Source organism: Salvelinus sp. IW2-2015, unplaced genomic scaffold (assembly GCF_002910315.2).
Source record: "Salvelinus sp. IW2-2015 unplaced genomic scaffold, ASM291031v2 Un_scaffold1141, whole genome shotgun sequence".
Lineage (NCBI taxonomy): Eukaryota > Metazoa > Chordata > Actinopteri > Salmoniformes > Salmonidae > Salvelinus > Salvelinus sp. IW2-2015.
The window spans coordinates 166766-186451 of record NW_019942752.1 but is presented as its reverse complement, the minus strand read 5'-3'; the positions used below and the strand labels follow the sequence as shown (position 1 = coordinate 186451).

The 19686-nt window shown below is 46.7% G+C and overlaps 1 protein-coding gene across 1 annotated transcript in view; it reads right to left on the bottom strand.

Moving 5' to 3' along the window:
• The window catches only part of LOC112069882 (ribosome-binding protein 1), a 42365-nt gene extending 23244 nt beyond the window's left edge, over positions 1–19121 (bottom strand). The window contains exons 1-9 of the mRNA XM_070438764.1: positions 18869–19121; positions 12322–12450; positions 12003–12101; positions 10671–11250; positions 5331–5464; positions 4722–4844; positions 4279–4431; positions 3982–4100; positions 1677–1830 (exon numbers count right to left, since the gene is read on the bottom strand). Coding sequence (XP_070294865.1) covers positions 1677–1830; positions 3982–4100; positions 4279–4431; positions 4722–4844; positions 5331–5464; positions 10671–11250; positions 12003–12101; positions 12322–12423 — 1464 coding nt within the window. The 5' untranslated portion in view covers positions 12424–12450; positions 18869–19121. The remainder of the gene's footprint in view (positions 1–1676; positions 1831–3981; positions 4101–4278; positions 4432–4721; positions 4845–5330; positions 5465–10670; positions 11251–12002; positions 12102–12321; positions 12451–18868) is intronic.
• Between the last annotated feature and the right edge of the window lie 565 nt (positions 19122–19686).

Sequence of the window (19686 nt, the reverse complement as noted above, 5' to 3'; positions counted from 1 at the left end):
AGCATTCCATTGGGATGTAGATAATTAACTAAACAGCCTGGTGAGATACCTAATGGTATGCTTTTATCATGGGATCACACCGGCTGTTTGTGTTACATTAGTTACACCTAATGGAATGCTGTTTATCATGGGATCAACCCAGCTGTGTTTTGTACATTAGTTACATCCTATTGGAATGCTGTTTATCTTTGGATCACACCCGGCTGTGTTTTGTACAATAGTACATCCTATTGGAATGCTGTTTATCATGGGATGTAACTAATGTACAAAACACAGCCGGGTGAGATCCTAATGGAATGCTGTTTATCATGGATACACCGGCTGTGTTTTGTACATTAGCATCCCATGATAAACAGCATCCATTCCATTAGGACAGGGGAGGGCAAACTTGTTGGCTTTAGGGCCACATTTTTTAGGGGACCAATTGTTAAAATCAATTTGCGGGGGCCTCCAGAGTGGCGCAGCGGTCTAAGGCACTGCATCGCAGTGCTTGAGGCGTCACTACAGACCCWGGTTCGATCCCAAGCTGTGTCACAGCTGGCCATGATTGGGAGACCCATGAGGCGGCGCACAATTGGCCCAGCGTCGTCCYGGTTAGGAGAGGGTTTGGCAGGACGGGATTTCCTTGTRCCATCGCCCACTAGCGACTCCTGTTGCGGGCCMGGCGCAGTGCACACTGACACGGTCGCCAGGTGCACAGTGTTTCCTCTGACACATTGGTGCGGCTGGCTTCCGGGTTAAGCGGGCATTGTGTCAAGAAGCAGTGCYYRTTGGTTGGGTCGTGTTTCGGAGGACGCACGGCTCTCGACCTTCGCCTCTCCAGCCCATGGGCTGTACTTTGCGCCCCCTTGCATTAGGATGTAGCTTATGTACTAAACCCAGCTGGGTGTGCTAGTGTTTTAAACTCTGTGCAGGTCAGGCAGTTGCAAATGTCAACAATGGAGTAAAGTTACCTGACCCTGCTGTACGAGCCTTAGCAGCAGCCTTTTGAGGGCTTATTTTTATTTACAATTCTCTACATTTTGCTTTCAATTGTTTGGTTTTCGATTTTAACAGCCATTATTTCACCCGTCCTCAAAAAATATGTTTAGATTCTCAACTARATTTGTTATGTTCACGATTATTTTTTACTTTTGAATTCAATACATAGGGTGTGAAATTGACCCCATGTAGTAGCAGTAACCGTAGTAGTAACCGTAGTAGATTCCATACAGCAAACAGTCTGATGTACAGTATACATACAGTCAGTTAGATGGCGGCCATTTTACAGACAGCACATGCAGAATGGAGTACTGCCTTGCTTGGGCACGTAGCACACATTCCATCTGGTGCTGAGAGAGAAAAGCATTCCCTTACAGCCAGCAGCCAGCCCCATTATWCTGTGGTTGCATTCCAGTCCAACACACAGCTCTGTGATTACAAACCCATCAGAGATCCATCCCCCATTACCGGCGCTTTAGAGGGGTGAAGGGGACCAGCCAATAGATAAGGGTTGAGAGACAGAGACCTTTGATGACAATATGATTATAAAATGAGTGTGTGTGTGTGGGGGGGGGCAGCCAGTAGGTAAGGCCAGGCGAGGCTCTCAGCAAACTGGCAGCCTCCAGCCCACTCTCCAGATGTAGTCATCAGTCTGACCGTGTGTGTGTGTGCGTGTGTGTGTGCGCCAGTCCTACCTGTAGTGAAGACAGTTGTTTCTCTACAGAAGACACCTTGGCCTCCAGTCCAGTCCTGATGATCTCATCAGTCTGAAGGCTTACACTCTTCTCCCCCAGGTCCTTGGTCAGTTTGGCACAATCCTGTCTCAGCTTGGCCAGCTCACTATTCTGTCTGAGGAGAGACATTTACATTTGAGTCCTCTAGCAGATGCTCTTATCCAGAGCAACTTACAGTTAAATGTATTCATCTAAAGATATCTACAGGAAACAACCACACAGTTGTAGCAAGTACATTTTTCCTCAAAGTAGTTATCACCAAAATCAGTGATATTAGGAAAAAAGACAAGTGCAGGTATTGTTTTGTTTTTCACGCCGTGGGCTTCACAGTAGAACCTCACGCCACAGCAGAACCTCACGCCACAGCAGAACCTCACGCCACAGCAGAACCTCACGCCACAGCAGAACCTCACCCTAGTAATCCTAGACCCTAGTAACCCTAGACCCTAGTAACCCTAGACCATAATGTATTTGATCTGCAGTTCCATTTGCACTCTCAAAACACCAGATTATGGTTTATTCTCAAATGTTTTCTTCTTACTAAAACATTTAGGGGCTGGGACAAAGGACAGGGGGAGCAACCTATTTGCTGCCTGGCTGATGGCTTAGTTCAGGGTTCGTGCAGGGTAGAGAGAAGAGTCCTACTGCTCTCTGCCTGGCTTTCTGCCTGGTTACGTAGAGAGAAGACACTACTGTCCTCTGCCTGGCTGTGGCCTTGGTTAGGGTAGGAGAGACACCTACTTGCCTCTGCCTGGCTTGTTGCCTGGTTAGGGGTTAAGGTAGAGAAGATACCTACTTGCTCTCTGCCTGGCTTGTGGCCTGGTTAGGTTAGGAGCAAGACACCTACTTGTCTCTGCCTGGCTTGTGGCCTGGTTTAGGGGTTAGGGTAGGAGAAGACCTACTTGCTCTCTGCCTTTGCTTTGGCCTGGTTACGGTTAGGGAGAGAACACCTACTTGCTCTCCGCTGGCTGTGCTGTTAGGCTAGGGTAGGAGAAGAGACCTACTTGCTCTCTGCCTGGCTTGTGGCCTGTTAGGGGTAGGGAGAGACACCTACTTGCTCTCTGCCTGTGCTTGTGCCTGGTTAGGTGTGGGAAGACACCTACTTGCTCTCTGCCTGGCTTGTGCCGTTAGGGTTAGAGGAAGAGAAAGACACTACTTGCCTCTGCCTGGCTTGTGGCCTGGTTAGTTAGGTAGAGGAGACACCTACTTGCTCTCTGCCTGGCTGTGGCCTGTTAGGGGTAGAGAGGAGCAACACCTACTTGCTCTTGCCTGCTTTGGCCTGGTTTAGGTGTGTTAGGGTAGGAGAACAACCTACTTGCTCTTCGGGCTTGTGTGCCTAGTTAGGGTTAGGAGGACACCTACCTGCTCTTCTCCCTGGTTGTCCATGGTTAGGGTAGGGTAGAGAGGAGACACCTACTGCTCTCCTGCCTGCTTGTGGCCGCTAGGGTTAGGTAGGGTCCCTACTCGCTCTGCCTTCGGTTAGGAGAAGAAGAACCTAACTCTGCCTGCTCTGCCTGCTTTGTGCCTGGATAGGTTAGGGTAGAGGAACACCTATTGCTCGTTCTGCCTGGCTTCTGGCCTGGTAGGTCTAGCGGTAGGAAGACACCTATCTGCCTCTCTGCCTGCTTGTGGCCTGGTTAGGTTGTATTGACAGAGAGACCACTCTACTTGCTCTCTGCCCTGTGTGGCCTACGTTAGGTCTAGTGTTAAGGAGGAAGACAACCTACTTGCTCTCTGCCTGCTTGTGGCCTGGTATGGTAAGGTATAGGAGGAACGACCTACTGCTCCTGCCTGCTTGTGCCTGGTTAGTAGTAGGAAGAGACACCTATCCTTGCTCTCTTTGCCTGGGCTTGTGGCAACTGTTAGGTTGTAGCGTAGAGAGACACCTACTTGCTCATCTGCCTGTCTCGTGCCTGTTGGGGTTAGGGTAGTAAAGACACCTGATTTGCTCTCTGCCTGGCTTTTGCCTGGTTAGTTTGGTAGGAGGAACACCTACTTGCTCTCGCCTGCTTTGTTGCCTGTTACAGTAGAGAAACACCTACTTGCGTGTCCTGCTTTGGCCTATTTAGGTTAGAGTCAGGGGAGGACACCTACGTCTCTGCCTGCTTGTGCCTGGTTAGTCTAGCTTGTTTTTGAGTGAGGAGACACCTACTTGCTCTCTGCCTGGCTTGTGGCCTGGTTAGGGGTTAGGGTAGGAGAAGACACCTACTTGCTCTCTGCCTGGCTTGTGGCCTGGTTAGGGGTTAGGGTAGGAGGAGACACCTACTTGCTCTCTGCCTGGCTTGTGGCCTGGTTCAGTGCGTCTCTGAGAATAGAGTTCTCCTGCTGCAGACGAGTCAGCTGGGCCGTGGGACCAGACTCCAACTGCTCCTGAAGACTGAGGACCTGAGAGGAAGGGATTTTACTTTTCACTTTGTTTTTGAATGCTCTGGCAATCTTTGCATAATTCATTTAAATCCAATAAAGCACATTTAATTCAATTGAGAGAAAGTCACAGAGGCCGACAGGGACAGAGTGRCCTGGTAGGAGGCCCGTATTCTACTATTCTCATTTACATTAGTACCTTGGCGTTGAGTTTCTGTGTCTGGGCTACGTGGTCCTGGTAGGAGGCCTGCATACGAGCCTGCAGGGCGATCATCTCCTGCTCCCTGGACGAGAGCTGGGAACTCAGCCTTGTCTCCACACTGGCTACCTTGGACTTCTCAGCAGAGAGCTCCTATAGCGAGCAGAGAGAGAGACACACACCACACCATCAGACAGCTCCTAGAGAGACAGAGACCCGAGAGCTCCTAGACAAAGACCGAGGTAAACAATGGTCCAACACATTCATGGGGAGTTCTATTGTATGTGGTTAATAAGTGGTCTTTCAGAGATCTTCTCAACATGTGTTTTACCTTGGTGTGTGTCTGGTACCCTGCTGAGTTCCCAGAATCTGTTCCTAGCTGTTGTGGTGTCCTCTTGCTCATTGTGTGTGTGCGTGTGTGTGTGTGTGTGTGTGTGTGTTACCCTGCTGAGTTCCCGGAGTCTGTTCTTGGCTGCAGAAGCATCCTCCTGCTGAGTAGTGAGCTGTTTCTGATTCTCCTCCAACTGTTTCTTCATCACAGCCACTGGGTCGCCCTTCTGAGTAGCCTGATTACCACACACAGCGTCACCATAAACATCAGCATCTGTAGTGCGTCTGAGTCTGACCCCCCCCCCAATTGCATTTAAACAGTATTTTAGTCATTTAGCAGACGCTCTTATCCAGAGCGACTAACATGAGCAATTAGGGTTAAGTGCCTTGCTCAAGGGCACAGACAGATTTTTTTTATCTAGTCGGCTCATGGATTCGAACCAGCAACCTTTTGGTTACTGGCCCAACGCTCTTAACCGTTAAGCTACCTGCCGTCGACACAGTGSTTTGTCCCGTCCCAAACCACCGCCGCTCTAACCCCTTCGAATGACGTCTCCCAGTCCCAATCGGATTGTACCATGTGCCCTGCCGAATTCCCTACCCGCCACTCCAAGCCTGACATTATTSAAATCCCCCTTCAATCCCACAGTGGTATCTCCCATCCCATTCTGGGTCATATAATAACCGCTCAGTGGTATCTCCCACCCCACCCACGGTCCTACCATGTGCCAGGTGTCTTGTCTGATGCCAGCCTTGTCAGAGAGGATCTCTAGGAGGTGCTGGGCCTCTCCCTGACTGAAGACCATACTGCTAACGGTAGAGACCAGGGCCTTGTAGGGCAGGAACAGGGGGGAACAGACAAAGGGTCAAAACAACTGTACAGGTGAGGAGAGTGCCAAAAGGGAGGGGTAAAAAAAGGGGGGGGAGAGAGCGAGGAGTGAGGAAAAAAAAGGGGAGAGAGAGCAGAAAAAGAGGGAGAGAAGAGAAAAGAGGAGAGAGGAGAAAAGAGGGAGAAAGGGAAAAAGGGGAGAGAAGCAAAAAAGGGAGAAGAGAAAAAGAAGGGGAGAGAGAAAAAGGGGAAGAGGAAAAAGAGGGAGAAAGAGAAAAAAGGGGGAGAGGAGCGAGGAAAAGGGAGGGACAAATGTTTACAAGTCAGCTGCTATACTAAGGAGAGAGAACATGATCACATACATTCCCAATGAACACCACCAGTACGTCCAAAACAATGAAGACAGACCTGACAGAAAAACACATTTATTCCCCATTTCCCTACTGGGAAAAAGCTCTCACCAAGGTGTCTTGTTGGTAAGGTGGGGTGAAGGTCAGTGGGGATAATTCCTGATAGTCTTGATGGTTGCCTTCGTTAAAGAGTTTGAGTTCTCACACTGCGGCTACTGAGTGGGTTAGTAACAGGGAGAGAAACTCCTGCATGCTGCAGGCTAAGTAACAGGGAGGGAACTTCCTGCAGGCTAAGTAACAGAGAGGGACTTCCTGCATGCTGCAGGCTAGTAACAGGGGAGGGAACTTCTGGCAGGCTAAGTAACAGCAGAGGGAAACTTCTGCATTGCCTGCAGGCTAAGTAAGGTGAGGGAATCTTCCTGCAGGCTAAGTAACAGGGGAGAGAACTGCCTGCAGGCTAAGTAACAGGTGAGGGAACTTCCTGCAGGCTAAGTTAAAAGGGAAGAGAACTTCTGCACTGCCTGCAGGCTAAGTAAAAGGGGGAGGAACTTCCTGCCCATGTGCAGGGCTAAGTTAACAGGTGAGGAACTTCTGCAGGCTAAGTAAAAGGGGAGGAGAATTCCTGCACTGCCTGCAGGCTAAGTAACAGGTGAGGAAAATTCCTGCAGGCTAAGTAAAAGGGGAGAGAGGACTTCCTGCACTGCCTGCAGGCTAAGTAACAGGGAGGGAACTTCCTGCACTGCCTGCAGGCTAAGTAACAGGTGATGGAAAACTTCCTGCGGCTATAGTAAAAGGGGGGAGAACTTCCTGCCATGCCTTGCAGGCTAGTAAAACAGGGGAGGAACTTCCTGCACTGCCTGCAGGCTAAGTAACAGGGAGAACAAATAATATAGTATTAAAATCTTTTGTAATGACAATTATGGATGAAGATCGTCATTAAAATAAATGACCTGTCATAACTGTTTATAAAGTAGAAAAGAACAGCGGACTGAAGACGGGTCGGCCGTGCATTCAAGCAGTTGACCCGTCTCCGGGGTAACATGGACTCTTTACAACGTGATGAAACTGACTTTGTTGCTCCTTGCTGACACATGCAAGGTGTTGCAGCAAACYAGTCTTTGGTTGCCTAGGCAACGCCTCCCTCCCTGCAACAGCACCATATCCACTCAGGAAGGATTATAAGGTGTGACCTCTGTCATTTGTCTCATCAATAACCGTCATCCATAGTTCCATTAGCTTCGCAGCACTAGCGGGTAGCCCTGGGTATTTTATTCAGTTTCACTGATATTTTACACAATATATTTTGTCTCTGTGGGATGTTTGAGAGATAAAAGGCCATAAACGAAAGGCAAAACATGTGTAATAGTAAATGTCTAATATGCTTATTATGTCTGCCTAATGGAAAGCATGGCGCCGAAAAACATGGCTGACGTTTCACATTCTCCCAACCAATTTTGTTCGTTTTTTAGCGTTGTGTAATTTATTGTGTACACAATGTTTCTGCTACCGTCTCTTATGACCAAAAATAACTTCTGGACATCAGAAAAGCGATTTGCTCACCGCGGACTGGAATAAACTTTTTCCTTTAATAACAAGTCCGACGAGAAGGATATCCTGCTTTCACTGGAACACGCCCAGATCCACACCTTTTGAGTGAAGAAAAGACGGCAGGAAAAGGGTACGCAGAGCGGGGATCCTTCTGAGAAGCCGGAGGCGAGCGAGTAAACACCCAATGCCTTCACATTCTCCTTGCTAAACGTGCAATCATTGGAAAATAKAATTGATGACCTTCTATTAAAGATGATCTCACCAACTGGATATCAAAAACTAACATCTTATGTTTCACCGAGACGTGGCTGAACGAAGAAACGGACAATATAGAGCTGGCTGGATTTTCCATGCACTGGCAGAACAGTTTACTCGCTCGCCTCCGGCTAGATTGTCCGTTTCTTCGTTCAGCCACGTCTCGGTGAAACATAAGATGTTAGTTTTTGATATCCAGTTGGTGAGATCATCTTAATAGAAGGTCATCAATTTTATTTTCCAATGATTACCTCCGGTAAGACGAGGGGTGGGGTGTGTGTCTTTTTGTCAATAACAGCTGGTGCACGATGTACGAAATATTAAAGAAGTGTCAGGGTATTGCTGGCCTGAGGTAGAGTACCTTATGATAAGCAGTCGACCACACTCTCTACCAAGAGAGTTCTCATRTGTATTATTCGTAGCCGTCTATTTACCACCACAGAKCGAWGCTGYCACTAAGACCGCTCTCAACCAACTCTATAAGGCCATAAGCAAAGAAGAAAATGCTCACCCAGAAGCGGCGCTCCTAGAGGCCGGGGACTTTAATGCAGGCAAACTTAAATCAGTTTTACCAGCATGTTACATGTGCAACGAGGGGGGGGGGAAATTCTAGACCACCTTTACTCCACACACAGAGATGCATACAAAGCTCTCCCCCGCCCTCCATTTGGCAAATCTGACCATAATTTTATCCTCCTGATTCCTGCTTACAAGCAAAAACTAAAGCAGGAAGTACCAGTGACTCGCTCAATACGGAAGTGGTCAGATGACGCAGATGCTACACTACAGGACTGTTTTGCTAGCACAGACTGGAATATGTTCCGGGAATCATCCAATGGCATTGAGGAATACACCACCTCATTGATGAAGCCGATGACTAAGTGCATCGATGACGTCGTCCCCACAGTGACTGTACGTACACATCACTACCAGAAGCCATGGATTACAGGCAACCTCCGCATCGAGCTAATTCGGACACTTAGAAGAAATCCCACTATGCCCTCCGACGAACCATCAAACAAGCAAAGCGTCAATACAGGAGTTACAAGAAGTTAAGATTGAATCCTACTACACCGGCTCTGACGCTCATCGGATGTGGCAGGGCTTGAAAACTATTACGGACTACAAAGGGAAACCCAGACGCAAGCTGCCCAGTGACGCGGGCCTACCAGACGAGCTAAATGCCTTTTATGCTCGATTCGAGGCAAGCAACACTGAAGCATGCATGAGCGCACTAGCTGTTCTGGATGGCTGTGTGATAACGCTCTCGGTAGCCGATGTGAACAAAACCTTTAAACAGGTCAACATTCAAAGCCGCGGGGCCAGATGGATTACCAGGAAATGTACTCAAAGCATGCGCGGACCAACTGTCAAGTGTCTTCACTTACATTTTCAACCTCTTCCTGACCGAGTCCGTAATACCTACATGTGCCCAAGGAAGCGAAGGTAACCTGCCTAAATGATTACCGCCCCATGGCACTCACGTCGGTAGCCATTAAGTGCTTTGAAAGGCTGGTCAGGGCTCACAACAGCATCCCAGACACTCTAGACACACTCCAATTCGCATACCGCCCCAACAGATGACGCAATCTCAATCGCACTGCCACCGCACGGCAAGCGGTACCGGAGCGCCAAGTCTAGGACCAAAAGGCTCTTCAACAGCTTCTACCCCCAAGCCATAAGACTGCTGAACAATTCATAAAAATTGCTACCAGACAATTTACATTGACCCCCGCCTCTTGTACACTTCTGCAACTCGCTGTTTGTTTGTTACCTATGCATAGTCACTTCGCCCCCACCACCATGTACAGATTACCTCAACTAGCCTGTACCCCCGCACCCTGACTCGGTACCGGTGCCCCCTGTATATAGCCTCGTTATTGTTATTCTTATTGTGTTACTTTTTATTATTATTTTCTATTTTAGCCTACTTGGTAAATATTTTCCTCTTCTTGAACCGCACTGTTAGTTAACGGCTTGTAAGTCAGCATTTCACAGTAAAGTCTACACTTGCTGTATTCGGCACGTGTGGCAAATAAAGTTTGATTTGATCTGAAGGCTGTGGGTAAACTCCCAAACTCCCATGGCGGGGGTGGAAACTGGGCAGCTGTCCCCCAGGCTGAGTGGTCGTTGGGGCAGAGTGGCACCAGACAGAGACAGCCCTCTGGAAACCAGAGAAACAGCCTACTATCTGGGTTACTGAGAGGCTGTGTCAACTGACAAAGCGGACATTAAGATGAAACACTGGTGATACCCTGGTGTGGGGGTAAGTCTAGAAGGAAAAGCCCCATAGGAGGAGGACTACAGTAGTGTTTGTGTTATGGCTAAAGTACTTCCTGCCTAGACGACCATGTTCAGCCGTTCAAACAAAGAGATATCTTGTAACATCCTGGCTAGCCGTTACCACTGTATCCGTCTGACTGACTGTCCGTCCGTCTGTCACACAACATGACCCACAGAAGGAAGAATGGTATCTTGACATGTACAACTTACAGACAGACCCTGAACAGACTAAACCATTTTACATTTTTTTATTTAACCCTTATTTTTCCAGGTAAGTTGGACTGAGAACACGTTCTCATTTACAGCAACGACCTGGGGAATAGTTACAGGGGAGAGGAGGGGGATGAATGAGCCAATTGTACACTGGGGATGATTAGGTGACCATGATGGTATGAGGGCCAGATTGGGAATTTAGCCAGGACACCGGGGTTGACCACCCCTCCTCTTACGATAAGTGCCATGGGATCGTTACGTGACCACAGAGAGTCACATCCCATCCGAAAGACAGACTAAACAATAAAAAAATACAAAAATTACTATACATGTAGGCTTTAAACAAATTAGACTGCTCTAACCACCCAGTTTATAATCCTAGATAAGCACTAACAATTTAGAGTAAATAAATAATATTTAATTTCCAATCCATTCCTAAAATTAAGAAATATTTATCTTAATCCAATAGCCTACTAGTTAGAAATGGAACCTAAACATGCTGTATTATCAACAGTTGTGCTGCTCTAGTTATCGGACAAAATAACTAGGATGTAAAATGATTGAAAATAGGCAAACTTCCTTACCAGACTCCGTCTTCTTCTTGGAGGACGCCTTCTTCTTGGAAAGGTCATGTGCCTTTGTCTCCTGAGCCTTGGATGCAGTCCGCTGGGAGCCCACCGGGGGCACTGCCATCACAGGGACCTCCTTGGTGACAGCCTCCAGGACTGGGGCAGGCTTGGAGGGGGCCATGGGGGCTGCTGCGGCAGGGGCGGGCTTGGAGGGGGCAATGGGGGCTGGTGCGGCAGGGGCGGGCTTGGAGGGGGCAATGGGGGCTGGTGCGGCAGGGGCGGGCTTGGAGGGGGCCATGGGGGCTGGGGCAGGAGCAGCCAGGGCTGGCTCAACCTTAGCCATCATCTTCTTCTCTTTCTTCTTCTTTGGAGCAGGGGAGGCCTTTACAACGGGGGGAGCTGGAGCAGGGGTTGGTTCGGGAGCAGCGGTTGGTTCGGGAGCAGCGGTAGGGGTAGGTTCAGGGGCAGGTTCGGGGGCAGAAACGGGTTCTGGGGCTAGTTCAGGCTCGGCCACTGGGATATCCTCTAGTTCTAATTCTGGAAGCTTCCCATTAGGCTTGTGTTCCTTCTTACCCCGGTTCCTCTTCTCAGACGCCTTAATGATAATAAGAATACATTTAATTTAGAACATGTATTATACAATCACAATGTGCTACAGTATGTGTCCTCAAACACAGATGTTCATACCGTCATACCGTTTCTGTAGCATACGGTATTACCGGAAGTGCACACAAGAGGCGCTACTTCTTTAAAAACAAAAAGTAGATCTTCATCCAGTAGGGGGTTGAATGTCTCTGCTGTGACCAAGAAGATTGATCTTGACATCTTCGCCAACTTAGCTAGCAAGTTAACAAAACAAATACACAGCTGGAGTCCTGAGCTGGAGATCATTTATTTGACACATCATTAACTTATAGTTTTATAAGCAGTGGTGTAGCATGAACACCGGCAGCCACAACGAGGTGCTATTGACACTACTGAGTGGTTGGACTTCAGATCGGTGCGCAACAGTAATGTCATTTACATTGGAGCTGCCGAACAGGCATTTTTTGTTTGCTTCAACATTTATTTTTTATTTAGACCTTTTTTGGAAATATGTACCGGACGTAACAGGAGTAAATAAAAACAGACGCTCAGCGAAACTCAATATTTGGTGAGGTAAAAAAAAACGTATTTTGACATTCTAACACTTGCAGAGCCGTGTAGTGGGAGTATGAATCGGCGCTTCCTGGGTGTTAGAGCAGGCATGTCATACTCCTCGTCGACGTCTCTAACACACAGATACTGGGGCAACACACACAGAGCTAGAGTAACATTTGGGTAGAGTTTCGTTTGATCTCGTCTTACCTTCTCCTTCTTCTTGTCCTTCTTGGTCAGCTGTCCCAGAGGCGCCGTCTTACCCAGCTCTCTGCGCTGCTTGGCCAGCGCCTCCTCATATGAGGTCTCCTTCATGGAGAAGGAGACAACATATAACAGTTCACATTTAGACATTATTACCCCAACGACATGGCTCAGTTGTTAGAGAATGGTGCTTGCAGTGCATTGTGGGTTCCATTCCCGCTGGGACCACCCATACAAATAAATTATGCATGCATGAATAAGTCGCTTTGGATAAAAACGTCTGCTAAAATGGCATATATTATTACATTAACAACAGTTAGGCTACCTTCATGGAGAAGGTGGAGACCAGAACGATACCGAGGGCTGAGATGACCATGAAGCCTCCAAATACCATGATGCCTAGCGTCTGAGGGTCATATAGATCCATGATGACCACTATGACAGGTTAGCTGTCCTGTTGGATGGATGGAGGAGAAAAACAGAATTGTATTTAACCTTTATGTGGCCTTGTGGTTAGTGTGTCCACCCTGAGATTGGAAGGTTGGGGGTCCGTTCCCTGGTCGAGTTATACTAAAAGGAAATGTTTGCAAATCTATTACTGGTCGAGTTATACTAAAAGGAAATGTTTGCAAATCTATTACAAATATAAAACAGAAATACCTTATGTAAATAAGTAGTCAGACCCTTTGCTACGAGACTCGAAATTGAGCTCAGGTGCAGCATCATGCTGTGGGTATGTTTTCCAGCGGCAGGGACTGGGAGACTAGTCCCTGCCGCTGAAAATGAGTCTAGTCCCTGCCGCTCTCCGTCGGGAGATGAACGGAGCGAAGTACAGAGAAATCCTTGATGAAAACCTGCTCCAGAGCGCTCAGGACCTCAGACTGGGGTAAAGGTTCACCTTTCAACAGGACAATGACCCTAAGCACACAGCCAAGACAATGCAGGAGTGGCTTCGGGACGAGTCTCTGAATGTCCTTGAGTGGCCCAGCCAGAGCCCGGACTTGAACCTGATCGAACATCTCTCTGGAGAGACCTGAAAATAGCTGTGCAGCGACGTTCCCCATCCAACCTGACAAGAGCTTGAGAGGATCTGTAGAGAAGAATGTTATAAACTCCCCAAATACAGGTGTGCCAAGCTTGTAGAGTAATACCCAAGACTCAAGGCTGTAATCACTGCCAAATGTGCTTCAACAAAGTAGTGAGTAAAGGATCTGAATACCTACAAATCAGCCAGGCTAGACAATCTGGTACAGGTACAACCCCAAATACGTAAACACGAGCACCCTCAGAGATCATCCTAACCAACTTGCCCTCCAAATACACCTCTGCTGTCTTCAACCAAGATCTCAGCGATCACTGCCTCATTGCCTGCATCCATAATGGGTCTGCGGTCAAACGGCCACTCCTCATCACTGTTAAACACTCCCTAAAACACTTCAGCGAGCAGGCCTTTCTAATCAACCTGGCCCGGGTATCCTGGAAGGATATTGACCTCATCCCATCAGTAGAGGATGCCTGGTTATTCTTTAAAAAGTGCCTTCCTCAGCATCTTAAATAAGCATGCCCCATTCAAAAACAAAATAGAACCAGGAATAGATATAGCCCTTGGTTCACTCCAGACCTGACTGCCCTTGACCGGCACAAAAAAACATCCTGTGGCGTACTGCATTAGCATCAAATAACCCCCGTGATATGCAACTTTTCAGAGAAGTTGGGAACCAATACACACAAGCAGTTAGGAAAGCTAAGGCTAGCATTTTCAAACAGAAATTTGCATCCTGTAGCACAAACAAGTTCTGGGACACTGTAAAGTCCATGGAGAATAAGAGCACCTCCTCCCAGCTGCCCACTCCACTGAGGCTAGGAAACACTGTCACCACCGATAAATCCACAATAATTGAGAATTTCAATAAGCATTTTTCTACAGCTGACCATACTTTCCACCTGGCTACCCCTACCCCGGTCAACTGCCCTGCACCCCCCACAGCAACTCACCCAAGCCTCCCCCATTTCTCCTGCACCCAAATCCAGATAGCTGATGTTATGAAAGAGCTGCAAAATCTGGACCCCTACAAATCAGCCGGGCTAGACAATCTGGACCCTCTTTCTAAAATGATCCGCCGCAATTGTTGCAACCCCTATTACTAGCCTGTTCAACCTCTCTTTAGTATCGTCTGAGATTCCCATAGATTGGAAAGCTGCCACGGTCATCCCCCTCTTCAAAGGGGGAGACAGTCTAGAACCAAACTGTTACAGACCTATATCTATCCTACCCTGCCTTTCCAAGGTCTTCGAATGCCAAGTTAACAAACAGATCACCGACCATTTCGAATCTCACCGTACCTTCTCCGCTATGCAATCTGGTTTCCGAGCTGGTCATGGGTGCACCTCAGCCACGCTCAAGGTCCTAAATTATATCATAACCGCCATCGATAAGAGACAACACTATGCAGCTGTATTCACTGACCTGGCCAAGGCTTTCGACTCTGTCAATCACCACATTTTTATCGGCAGACTCAACAGCCTTGGTTTTTCAAATGACTGTCTCGCCTGGTTCACCAACTACTTCTCAGACATAGTTCAGTGTGTCAAATCGGAGGGCCTGTTGTCCGGACCTCTGGCAGTCTCTGGGGGTGCCACAGGGTTCAATTCTCGGGCCGACTCTTTTCTCTGTATACATCAATGATGTCGCTCTTGCTGCTGGTGATTCTCTGATCCACCTCTACGCAGACAACACCATTCTGTATACTTCTGGCCCTTCTTTGGACACTGTGTTAACTAACCTCCAGACGAGCTTCAATGCCATACAACTCTCCTTCCGTGGCCTCCAACTGCTAGTAAATGCAAGTAAAACTAAATGCATGCTCTTCAACCGATCGCTGCCCGCACCCATCCGCCCGACTAGCATCACTACTCCGGGCGGTTCTGACTTAGAATATGTGGACAACTACAAATACCTAGGTGTCTGGTTGGATTGGTTAGACAACTACAAATTGGATGCAGTCTATCACAGTGCCATCCATTTTGTCACCTGACTACCCACCACTGCGACCTGTACGCTCTCGTTGGCTGGCCCTCGCTTCATATTCGTCGCCAAACCCACTGGCACCAGGTCATCTATACATTTTTGCTAGGTAAAGCCCCGCCTTATCTCAGCTCACTGGTCACCATAGCAGCACCCACCCGTAGCACGCGCTCCAGCAGGTATATTTCACTGGTCACCCCCAAAGCCAATTCCTCCTTTGGCCGCCTTTCCTTCCAGTTCTCTGCTGCCAGTGACTGGAACGAATTGCAAAAAAAATAAGAATCACTGAAGCTGGAGACTCAAATCTCCCTCTCTAACTTTAAGCAGCAGCTGTCAGAGTAGCTCACAGATCACTGCACCTGTACATAGCCCATCTGTAAATAGCCCATCCAACTACCTCATACTGTTATTTTTCCTCCTCTGCTCCCCAGTATATCTACTTGCACATTCATCTTCTGCACATCCATCACTCCAGTGTTTAATTGCTAAATTGTAATTATTTCACCACTATGGGCTATTTATTGCCTTACCTCGCCTAATCTTACCTAATTTGCACACACTGTATATAGACTTTTCTATGCTTGTTTATTCCATGTGTAACTCTGTGTTGTTTGTGTCGCACTGCTTTGCTTTATCTTGGCCAGGTCGCAGTTGTAAATGAGAACTTGTTCTCAACTGGCCTACCTGGTTAAATAAAGGTGAAATAAATGTTTTAAATAAATGTAAATGTGATCCGTTTTTTAATTTTTTATACATTTGCTAAAATTTCTAAAAATCTGTTATTGCTTTGTCATTATGGGGTATTGTGTAGATTGATTAAATTAGTTTTTTCCCCCTCATCAATTTTAGAATAAGGCTGTAACGCAACAAAATGTGGAAAAAGTCAATGGGTCTGAATACTTTACGAATTTAATAAGAGACTGGTAGCAGCAATTGTAGCATGAATGTGTGTGTGGATGTCTGTGTGGGTGAGTGCTAAGGTGCGGAGAATCAGAGCAGGTGGTCAGTCCAGTTCCAAGCGTTCAGCAGTCTTGATGGCTTGTGGTGGGGGGGGGGGGTCTGTGGTCTGCCCGTCAGGAAGTCCAGGGTCCAGTCAGAGGATGGTGTCCAGACCTAAGGCTCTGAGCTTGGTGTCTAGCTCAGAGGGAACAATACTGTTGAACGCTGAACTGTAGTCAATGAACAGCATTCTCACATTAGGTGTTCCTCGTGTGAATAGCGATTGAAATGGCATATTCAGTGGATCTGTTAGAGCGGCGGGCAAATTGAATTAGGTCCAGTGAGCCTAGGATACTGGCCTTGATGTGGGCCATGACCAACCGTTTGAGGCACTTCATGATGACGGAGGTGAGCGCGATAGGGTGATAGTCAGTCCCTACCTTAAAGCAGGTGTGGGCTACAGCTTGAGACAGGGACAGGTTGAAGATGTTCAATAAGACACCCACCAGTTGATCAGCAAACACTGAGGACACGGCCAGAGATGCCATCTTGGCTGGCAGCTTTGTGAGTATTCACTAAAGACTATTCCTAACGTCAGCTTCGAAGAGGCTTTTCCATCCCTAATGGATTTTATGTATGCGTCGCACGCCACCAAGTCATCAGGTTTCTTATTTGTATCGATATCTCCGTTGCTGCTTGTAGGCGGGGAGTATGACCAGAGAGATGTGATCTAATTGGCTGAAGTGGGGGATGGCTTGGTATGCGTTACCGATGTTTGTGACATCTGCCAAACAGATGTTTGTGATTCCGGGTGAGAATCCTCTAACCCGGAATTAGTCTTTATTGACCACGCTGGATTCTCTTGTGGGGCAGGATACACATTGGTGATATTTTGGGAAAATTTGTTTTAGACGGGCTTGGTTAAAGTCACCCGTGACAAAAAAGTCTGATTCCGGGTGAGAGGATTCTTGCTGGCTAAATTGGTGTTTGCTTGTGGCGGTATGTACACAGCTGTGATAACACACGTAAATTCCCTCTGCATATAGTGGGGTGTGTATTTTAGCATAAAAAAAAAAAAGCCAGGTCGAGTGAAAAGAAGCTTGCAATGTTTTCATCTTCGGTACACAAGGAGTTGTTTAATGAGGAAACATTAAACAACTATTACCAGAAACCGACGGTGGAGCCATTTGGAATATGGAGAAGCCGTCTGGTTGAATAGCAGAGTCTAAATGTATAGTCCCAGTATCTGGGGTTCCCTACATACGAGGGCTACCCGTCAATGACAAGTTATTACAGACAGCAAAATGATGAATAAACTAAACCCACCGTGGCAAATTAAATGAATGAAGTATGCTTCATCCAAACTTAACATAGCCTTACTACTCAATGTTTTTAATAGGCTGAAGTTATGGCTTGGTGGAATTAACCAGTTGACAAACTACACAAAAAGGGAAGAGTGAGTCAAGTTAAGAGCCTCTCCATTTGGATAGGAAGCAAGGTTACAGACAAAGCAAAAAGAGTGTGGGGCCTCTAACTTGCACGTCATCCTTCAAAAACAGGCATGTAGAAAGGAAAGGCAACAAAGCTTTTGGTGCCACCTACCTCTGAAGAAAAGTATTTCATGCAGACTTGACTTGAGCAGGAGCTCACCAGCGCGGAGTACCAGCGCCATAAAAATGTTCTACTGCTTGAGCTTCTGTTCCTTTTATAAAATATACAGCATGTTCAAAAGTATTGTGGAGCTCCTGCACCTAAATATAAACAGTACCGGCAGCCAAAATGAGTACCGGAAACTATTTCAGTCCACGTCAAGCACTGCATGCAGAGAAAAATGCAAACCTCACGCCTTGATCACACCGATAGTGAAAACGCTGCATCATCTGGATATGTATGCAACAAAAGTTCAACATTCACCTTCTGCTGCCATTTCTGTCAAGCAGTCTACGAATACGCAAAAATGTGATAAATCCAAGGTATGCACCACACCGAACGCACTGCAACTGCTTCTGCAAAGTAAACGCAGAGTTGCATTGGAAATGAATGTACTTCTGGTGTACCAAAATGCAATGACTGTCGGTGTGAACGAAGCGTCAGTCGTTACGGAAAACAATATATATTACTCCAACATCCCTTTCCATCCTTCCTACTCTCTCTGCCATTATGATACTCCATCGGAAACGCCTCCATACCCGACAGTCTTTGAATGTCGTTTATGCAAATACCCATATTCACTAAATACCCATATTCACTAAATACCCATATTCACTAACAAGTGCTTGGCATATTGTCAACACCCCAACGCCCCGCCCAAGTCTGTCTGGACATTCCAAAGGGTTTCTCTCCCTCCCTGGACCGAGCACTGACTGAGGGGGTGCTAGCTACCCCCCACCCTCTGACTGCCTTGCCAGCTCTAAAAAAAAACATGACGCGGCATAATATTGTGAGAAATACTTCAAATATTATGCATTCGGCAAGTATTGAAAATTGTTGTCATAAAACGCTGTGACCTAATTTCTCAATCTTTTGACATAGCATGTGAAATGGAAATGAGGAAGAGTCATCATTATGTGAAAATCGCAAGTAACGTTAGCTATATAACAAAAAAAAAGAAACTCTAAATTAACTTTAACTAGCGAACTAACGTTACATCACATCTCAGGAGTTGAGAATTAACGTTAACTAGGTTGTTATAACACGCTAGCTGGCTTGCTAGTTAGTCTCATAGCTAGTTAAGTTAGTTTATATCTACTACAGTATTGTTACAAAATTCCTCAACTGTCTGCTGCGGTCTGATAACAATCACAAGCCAGCTAACTAACTAGGATTAAAAAAAGCTAACGTTACAGTCATCATTAGTCAGCTAAATGACCTAGTAATTCGGATTTCCAGAGGTCTTCACAATTCCTACCTTCTTTTTTTAAATATATATCTGCTGATGTAACTACACCACTTTTGGAGGCGGTTGAAGAAGTTCGGATTTTGTTGTGGAATTTCCTTCAATCTGGCGATAAATATGCTGCTATTTCCGCAAATTCTCTTTCTCAGTCAATCCGTCTGGGATTCCTATTTATTTCAATTGAGTCGTGGCACTTTGAGCTGGCGAGACGCCGGAGAACGGGCCAGTTTTATGCGCTGGGCTCATGTCCCACATAGGTATTCCACAAGATCCCTAATTGGCTAGAATGTACTCAATCATGTAACCAAAAAATGTCACCGGAATTTTATTGTGGACTGTGCTTCTGGGAGTTGTAGTTTAAATAGCAGTTAAATTGGCATGGTTTACGCAGTCAAAACTCGTTCTTAAAACTACAACAGATGTGGCGGGTGGACCCACTGGCGAGATTGTAGGAATCGTCATCACTGATTATATTCACACCCCTTTGTGGACGCAACTGCAATCGAAAAATGTCAAGGCACGTCTGTTTCAAGATCTCCGGAGGTGTAGAATTGCTCTGCGACAAAGAATAGAATGGAGAAATTCTATTCTTTGTCGCAGAGCAAAGTCAGATATTGAATTCTAATGGAGAATAGGAATATAAAACAGTCCTATGTCTGGTCAGATTAAGTAATTTTGAAGTGGTGAATAGATTAGAAAACGTTATTTTCCCAAGAGGGACCCGGGTGTGTTGCCAATGATAACCCCCATCCCTGATTCCAGCAGTGGTATAAATTATTTAAGTTAAAATACTTGAAAGTACTACTTAAGTATTTTTTGGGGGGTATCTG